We start from the raw sequence: 8,839 nt of genomic DNA, 5'->3' as shown, positions 1-8,839 counted from the left end.
ATGGCCACGGAGTCTTGGACTGAAAACTACTATGACGTGGATTATGATGAGCCGGTGAAGGCTTGCCAGTTTGAAGAGCTGCCTCATGCCCGCTGGATTCTCCCAACTCTCTACTCCGTCTTTTTCCTGGTTGGGCTCGCTGGCAACGTGGTGGTGATTGTGGTAGTGTCCAGGCGCAGCTCACGCCGGGCAGACACCTTCATTCTCAACCTTGCCGTCTCCGACCTGCTCTTTGTAATGACGCTGCCCCTGTGGGCATCTTCCCTGGCACAAGGAGGATACTGGCCATTTGGGGCTGCCCTTTGCCGAGCCAGTGGCTTCATCATTGCAGTCACCCGTTGCGCCAGTTCTTTCCTCATGGCGATCATGAGTGTGGACCGCTACTTTGCCGTGATAAAGGGAGTGAAGGTGCATCCACTCCGCGTGCGATCCTGCTCTCTCGTGGTCTGCTGTTCAATTTGGGCCTTGTCCGTCCTCGTTGGCTGCCCGTCGCTGGTGAGTCGGCACCTTAGCAACACCACCGCCTGTGTGGACTCCGACTCACCTATCAGTCTTGGATTCAAGATGGCAGTCATTCTCCTGACATTTGTGTTGCCGTTTGCCATCGTGCTATACTGCTACTCCAGAATGACCAAGTACCTGTGGAACTATTTTGGCAGCCACGTAAGTGCGTCGATGACTGCTGGGAAGCCACGGCGTGGGCACAGCTGGCTGCGCATTGTGTCCTGTGTGGTTGGGGCGTACTGCTTCTCTTGGCTTCCTTTTAACGCTCTTAATGCTCTCTGGGTGATGTCTCAGTTGGGGGCAGATATGCCCTGCTCTGTCAGGGTTACCATATACCAGGCCCTGAATGCCGCAGCTGCCCTTGCCTTCGCCAACAGCTGCACCAACCCCCTCATCTATGCCTTGCTGGATGCTGGCTTCAGACGCCGGGCACAGTCAGCTCTGCCAGGGTTGTGCCTTGCCTGTCGTTCAATACTGCCTATGCCGGGCTGGAGCGTACCAACCAACAGTGCCACCATAGAAAGTACCAGCAGTTACACGGACAACCGATGAACGTTCCAAAATATTTTTCCTGCAAGAAGAGCCTAAAAAATGCAAAGAAGGCAGAAAACTTTTTGAGATTAATCACTTGGATGAATATTATAATGGTATAAAATATATTACCTACTAGAAATATAAATGTAGAATATTTAGAGATGTTTAACAAGGGCAACAGTGTTCCTGCATCTGTTATATTATGCAGGTATATACAGTATCAGTAGGAAAATCACCGGGAATTCAATTAGCCAGGGGGTTTACCCTACAACTAAATGCTGGCAAAAAACCCTGTGGCGCAAGGAAAGGCTGTTCTGATTCTGCGTAAACTGTGGAATTAATGGGGTTTATCCTGATTTTGAGTTTTTTGCGTGGACTATACTTTGCAGCTCCATGAGTTGCGAGGTACAGCACACCTGCAGGGACTTCTGTGCTAGGTTTTCCCCGCTAATTGAATACCTCCGTTGCAGCAGTTATGGATTACATATATATATATATACACATTTTTTTTGTGGGTTTGCCTCCTACACATCATTCTATCTATTAAATGGGATTAGTGAAATTGCAAAACTATAGTTTTTATAAATACTATGGATGATTGATTACTCATTATTGTTATACACCTGTTACACACCTGTTGGGCATCAGGTGATTAAATAGGGTTTAAATAGATCCCTGAATCAGTGGGAGCTCTACTTCTGATGAAGCTAGGTGACCGTGCCTAGGGAAACGCGTTAAGTGTGAAAAAGCTGCCATCACCACTATCACCAGTGCTCCACTTCATCACAGGATCCAGATATGGACTTTTGACAATCTATTTTGGAACACCTGCCTTGGATTTGTTCTCTGTGGGACATATCAATTACAGCATCCATCGGAGAGACCCAGCTTGAATACAAGTGATACAGCTCGCCTGCTGTTTTCAAAAGCAATTGGAAGCCTCCGCATATACGGGTAAAACCAGCTGTATTCCATTTCTCTTCCCCAGGGAACTTTTGTCCAGTGTTCTAGTCCGGGATCCTCAGTGGACACTCATTAGCAGCACATTTGAATTTTTTCTCAGCTCCATATATGCCCTTAATTTTATATGATTGTGTGAATTTTATATTTTATTCATGTTTTTATTCACTAATTAGTGTCAGTTAATAAATACAAGTGTTTTTCAATCATCCATAGTTGTTTTAATTATTGGAAAGACAGCCAGCGCCGGCTTACTTGCCTTTAGTTGTGAAATAAACCCTGCGGTTAATTGAATTCCCCTGGATAAGTGAGCAGTAATTATTCTGCCCCGTGAATGGTAAAAATGGTTTTGTTTCTCAAAAGTTTGCTCCAATGTTGAATAAAGCATTATCATTATTTGCTATCCAGCATTATTTAGAATCACCTGTTCATTTTAAAATGATTCCTTATATAGATATATGCAGATGTTTAACTGGGGTAGATTTTTGATCCTGTTTCAAGATTTTTAATATTCTATTTTTTTTTTCTGTAATAGTGAAATAAAAAATTGAAACCAGAATTTTCGCAACTCTTCAAATATTTCTTTAAATTGCTGCAGCAGTTGCCGTTAATCGGGCGCCTTTATAGGAATGACAATTTCTGATTGCATAAAACGGTAATATTATTTCTACTGCTCATAAATTGTATCTAGGAAGCATTAAATAAAATAAAATAAAGCTACTTTACCTTTCAACAAACCGTCATCTGCTTCTTCCAAGTTATGACAGTGCTGCAGTTACAGGTGCCACAAATGGGCTTTGTCCGGCCGAACCGCCTACAAAAATACAGTGAAAAAAATATTTTAAGAAAAGAAATAGGTAAAGTCTCACCTGAACATAGAGAATATGAACGCGGCAAGTAATATAGCGCCCCGCTTAAAACACAGAGAGGTAAAGCAATGGTGTTGGAATACAAGGAGGGCACAGGTAGCTATCTTGGAGAAGAACTACAAGTTCCAGTATAGCTGGACAGCTGCAAGCTGCACACATTTATAGCTGATATAGTGGCGCAGAGCTGGAAGGAGTGCACAGGTGAATCCAGAAAAGAAAAGAGGTCAGTGGACGGCTGTATGGTGCTGAACGGGTATAAGAAAGGCACTTAGGAAATGCTATTACCAGGAACATCCATTCCTGCTGTCTTCATCCATGACACTAGTGCCCCGTCCCTGCCACTTCTGATGTTATAACAGTAAATTTACACATAGAAAATGACTTAAGATGATAAATACCTCCCATTTCAGGCTGGTGAGAACACGACCTCTGTGTCACCTTGATGAGTAATTTGGTCGGTGGTTCACAAGAGTGGGGAAACTTCCCAGCCTTACTCACTTCTCGCTCTGCCACCCAGCGATGGGTAAAACCACTCCATTCTCACCCCGCGACTGACCCCAACGCAGTCATCTCATGTCAGAGTGAAACCAGCGAACTCCTGAGAGCACAGACTCTTGCTCCAAGGACTGTATACGGCACATTATGCATTGTACAAGGGATTACATTTCTTGTTCTATTATTAAATAAATTGTCATACTTTGTAGTTTAAAGAAAAAATGTTAGATGTAATCCTTTCAATCGGCCTTAAAAAATTATTTATTGTTATATTTAGCTGCAAATGTAAAATAATGCAACCTATAGAAATAAGATTAAATGCTAAATCAACACATAAAACATGTAACTGGCTTTGGAATTTTGTTGAATCTTCAAATCTAATTCTATATGTTTTTTTTTTTATATATATATATATACACACATACACTGCTCAAAAAAATAAAGGGAACACTAAAATAACACATCCTAGATCTGAATGAATGAAATATTCTTATTAAATACTTTGTTCTTTACATAGTTGAATGTGCCGACAACAAAATCACACAAAAATTATCAATGGAAATCAAATTTATTAACCCATGGAGGTCTGGATTTGGAGTCACACTCAAAATTAAAGTAGAAAGACACACTACAGGCTGATCCAACTTTGATGTAATGTCCTTAAAACAAGTCAAAATGAGGCTCAGTAGTGTGTGTTGCCTCCACGTACCTGTATGACCTCCCTACAACGCCTGGGCATGCTCCTGATGAGGTGGCGGATGGTCTCCTGAGGGATCTCCTCCCAGACCTGGACTAAAGCATCCGCCAACTCCTGGACAGTCTGTGGTGCAACGTGGCGTTGGTGGATGAAGCGAGACATGATGTCCCAGATGTGCTCAATTGGATCCAGGTCTGGGGAATGGGCGGGCCAGTCCATAGCATCAATGCCTTCGTCTTGCAGGAACTGCTGACACACTCCAGCCACATGAGGTCTAGCATTGTCTTGCATTAGGAGGAACCCAGGGCCAACCGCACCAGCATATGGTCTCACAAGGGGTCTGAGGATCTCATCTCGGTACCTAATGGCAGTCAGGCTACCTCTGGCGAGCACATGGAGAGCTGTGCGGCCCCCCAAAGAAATGCCACCCCACACCATTACTGACCCACTGCCAAACCGGTCATGCTGGAGGATGTTGCAGGCAGCAGAACGTTCTCCTTGGCGTCTCCAGACTCTGTCACGTCTGTCACATGTGCTCAGTGAGAACCTGCTTTCATCTGTGAAGAGCACAGGGCGCCAGTGGCGAATTTGCCAATCTTGGTGTTCTCTGGCAAATGCCAAACGTCCTGCACGGTGTTGGGCTGTAAGCACAACCCCCACCTGTGGACGTCGGGCCCTCATACCACTCTCATGGAGTCTGTTTCTGATCGTTTAAGTAGACACATGCACATTTGTGGCTTGCTGGAGGTCATTTTGCAGGGTTCTGGCAGTGCTCCTCCTGTTCCTCCTTGCACAAAGGCGGAGGTAGCGGTCCTGCTGCTGGGTTGTTGCCCTCCTACAGCCTCCTCCACATCTCCTGATGTACTGGCCTGTCTCCTGGTAACGCCTCCATGCTCTGGACACTACGCTGACAGACACAGCAAACCTTCTTGCCACAGCTCGCATTGATGTGCCATCCTGGATGAGCTGCACTACCTGAGCCACTTGTGTGGGTTGTAGACTCCATCTCATGCTACCACTAGAGTGAAAGCACTGCCAGCTTTCAAAAGTGACCAAAACATCAGCCAGAAAGCATAGGAGCTGAGAAGTGGTCTGTGGTCACCACCTGCAGAACAACTCCTTTATTGGGGGTGTCTTCCTAATTGCCTATAATTTCCACCTGTTGTCTATTCCATTTGCACAACAGCATGTGAAATTGATTGTCAATCAGTGTTGCTTCCTAAGTGGACAGTTTGATTTCACAGAAATGTGATTGACTTGGAGTTACATTGTGTTGTTTAAGTGTACCCTTTATTTTTTTGAGCAGTGTATATATAATGTATATACACATATACACACACACACACACACACACATATATATATATATATATATACACACACACACACACACATATATATATATATATATATATATATACATACAGTATATAAAATAGACAACAGTACCCTTATCTTGCGCCTAAATGGGAGCAGCACTACAGGAGAGATCTCTGTTGACAAATCTCAATTACATACAAAGTAAAATCAGCTATACCATTTTGATATATATATATACATTTACCAAAACCTGAATTAGACCAGTCAAGAATATAAAAGTCGTTCAATATATTAAGGTGGTTTGAAAGACACCGTCATATGGTTGTCATCACTTTCCAGATGAGCTATAATATAAGCTAAGGATGGGAGCCTTATAAGAGATGAATTAATTCACCTTTAAGGTTACTGTTTGATTTTCTATACATAGACCTCTCAGTTATTATTTGGTCTCACTGTTATATTGTTACCCCAGATGAAGTCGCATAGACGAAACGCGTTGGGTCTGTCAGTCATAAGTTATTAACCCAGATTGTGAAGATACTCCCTTTTGAGCTCACACCTTGAAAAATGTGAGGGAGTACCTAAAGCTAACAACATACACTGGACATAACTTACTGACATATTTCTTATGTATTTTATATTTTAAGATTGTGTACAAATTGTGTTTATAAACTATTTTTAACACTTATGTGTCTAATTTGTGATATTAAACCAATACTTTCTACTAATTGGCCTTGGGCCTCTTGTTTGGGTGATTGATTTTCTGGTGAGGGGATGTCTGTTTCAGGTCCTCGGGAAATAACATTCTCCAGTGTATAGGGTAAATCCACTCGGGTTTCCTTGGAAGAATCTTCTGTAAATACGACTAATATAGCGCACATGGTAATTGTTTTTAATATACATATATATCTCCTATATAATAGCCCAGATCTGTGACTTTGTGACTCATTTGCTAATGCTGGGCGGAGTCACAACTAGAGATGTGCACCGGAAATTTTTCGGGTTTTGTGTTTTGGTTTTGGGTTCGGTTCCGCGGCCGTGTTTTGGGTTCAAACGCGTTTTGGCAAAACCTCACCGAATTTTTTTTGTCGGATTCGGGTGTGTTTTGGATTCGGGTGTTTTTTTCAAAAAAACCTAAAAAACAGCTTAAATCATAGAATTTGGGGGTCATTTTGATCCCAAAGTATTATTAACCTCAATAACCATAATTTCCACTCATTTTCAGTCTATTCTGAACACCTCACACCTCACAATATTATTTTTAGTCCTAAAATTTGCACCGCGGTCGCTGGATGGCTAAGCTAAGCGACCCAAGTGGCCGACACAAACACCTGGCCCATCTAGGAGTGGCACTGCAGTGTCACGCAGGATGGCCCTTCCAAAAAATACTCCCCAAACAGCACATGACGCAAAGAAGAAAAAAAAGAGGCGCAATGAGGTAGCTGTGTGAGTAAGCTAAGCGACCCTAGTGGCCGACACAAACACCTGGCCCATCTAGGAGTGGCACTGCAGTGTCACGCAGGATGGCCCTTCCAAAAAACACTCCCCAAACAGCACATGACGCAAAGAAGAAAAAAAAGAGGCGCAATGAGGTAGCTGTGTGACTAAGCTCAGCGACCCAAGTGGCCGACACAAACACCTGGCCCATCTAGGAGTGGCACTGCAGTGTCACGCAGGATGGCCCTTCCAAAAAATACTCCCCAAACAGCACATGACGCAAAGAAGAAAAAAAAGAGGCGCAATGAGGTAGCTGTGTGAGTAAGCTAAGCGACCCTAGTGGCCGACACAAACACCTGGCCCATCTAGGAGTGGCACTGCAGTGTCACGCAGGATGGCCCTTTCAAAAAACACTACCCAAACAGCACGACGCAAAGAAAAATTAAAGAAAAAAGAGGTGCAAGATGGAATTGTCCTTGGGCCCTCCCACCCACCCTTATGTTGTATAAACAGGACATGCACACTTTAACCAACCCATCATTTCAGTGACAGGGTCTGCCACACGACTGTGACTGAAATGACGGGTTGGTTTGGACCCCCACCAAAAAAGAAGCAATTAATCTCTCCTTGCACAAACTGGCTCTACAGAGGCAAGATGTCCACCTCATCATCATCCTCCGATTCATCACCGTGTACATCCCCCTCCTCACAGATTATCAATTCGTCCCCACTGGAATCCACCATCTCAGCTCCCTGTGTACTTTGTGGAGGCAATTGCTGCTGGTCAATGTCTCCACGGAGGAATTGATTATAATTCATTTTAATGAACATCATCTTCTCCACATTTTCTGGAAGTAACCTCGTATGCCGATTGCTGACAAGGTGAGCGGCGGCACTAAACACTCTTTCGGAGTACACACTTGTGGGAGGGCAACTTAGGTAGAATAAAGCCAGTTTCTGCAAGGGCCTCCAAATTGCCTCTTTTTCCTGCCAGTATACGTACGGACTGTCTGACGTGCCTACTTGGATGCGGTCACTCATATAATCCTCCACCATTCTTTCAATGGAGAGAGAATAATATGCAGTGCCAGTAGACGACATGTCCGTAATCGTTGGCAGGTCCTTCAGTCCGGACCAGATGTCAGCATCAGCAGTCGCTCCAGACTGCCCTGCATCACCGCCAGCGGGTGGGCTCGGAATTCTGAGCCTTTTCCTCGCACCCCCAATTGCGGGAAAATGTGAAGGAGGAGCTGTTGACCGATCAAGTTCCACTTGACTTGATAATTTTCCCACCAGCAGGTCTTTGAACCCCTGCAGACTTGTGTCTGCCGGAAAGAGAGATCCAACGTAGGTTTTAAATCTAGGATCGAGCACGGTGGCCAAAATGTAGTGCTCTTATTTCAACAGATTGACCACCCGTGAATCCTGGTTAAGTGAATGAAGGGCTCCATCCACAAGTCCCACATGCCTAGCGGAATCGCTATGTCTTAGCTCCTCCTTCAATGTCTCCAGCTTCTTCTGCAAAAGCCTGATGAGGGGAATGACCTGACTCAGGCTGGCAGTGTCTGAACTGACTTCACGTGTGGCAAGTTCAAAAGGTTGCAGAACCTTGCACAACGTTGAAATCATTCTCCACTGCGCTTGAGACAGGTGCATTCCACCTCCTTTGCCTATATCGTGGCCAGATGTATAGGCTTAAATGGCCTTTTGCTGCTCCTCCATCCTCTGAAGCATATAGAGGGTTGAATTCCACCTCGTTACCACTTCTTGCTTCAGATGATGGCAGGGCAGGCTCAGGCATTTTTGGTGTTGCTCCAGTCTTCTGTACGTGGTGCCTGTACGCCGAAAGTGTCCCGCAATTCTTCTGGCCACCGACAGCATCTCTTGCACGCCCCTCTCGTTTTTTAAATAATTCTGCACCACCAAATTCAAGGTATGTGAAAAACATTGGACGTGCTGGTATTTGCCCAGATATAATGCACGCACAATATTGCTGGCGTTGTCCGATGCCACAAATCCACAGG

The 8,839-nt window shown here is 44.4% G+C and overlaps 1 protein-coding gene across 1 annotated transcript; it reads left to right on the top strand.

Annotated features, from left to right (window-relative positions):
* On the top strand, positions 1-1,056 carry LOC134989986 (probable G-protein coupled receptor 25). The gene has a single exon (XM_063950642.1). The coding sequence runs from the start codon at positions 1-3 to the stop codon at positions 1,054-1,056; it is 1,056 nt and encodes a 351-aa protein (XP_063806712.1).
* The last annotated feature ends 7,783 nt before the right edge of the window (positions 1,057-8,839 follow it).

The sequence above is a fragment of the Pseudophryne corroboree genome, chromosome 2 (assembly GCF_028390025.1).
Source record: "Pseudophryne corroboree isolate aPseCor3 chromosome 2, aPseCor3.hap2, whole genome shotgun sequence".
Classification (NCBI taxonomy): domain Eukaryota; kingdom Metazoa; phylum Chordata; class Amphibia; order Anura; family Myobatrachidae; genus Pseudophryne; species Pseudophryne corroboree.
This window is presented reverse-complemented; position numbering and strand designations above follow the sequence as displayed.

What these genes read in the sequence shown, in the direction of transcription:
- LOC134989986 (XM_063950642.1), top strand. Translation starts at nt 1, where the DNA reads ATGGCCACGGAGTCTTGGACTGAAAACTACTATGACGTGGATTATGAT.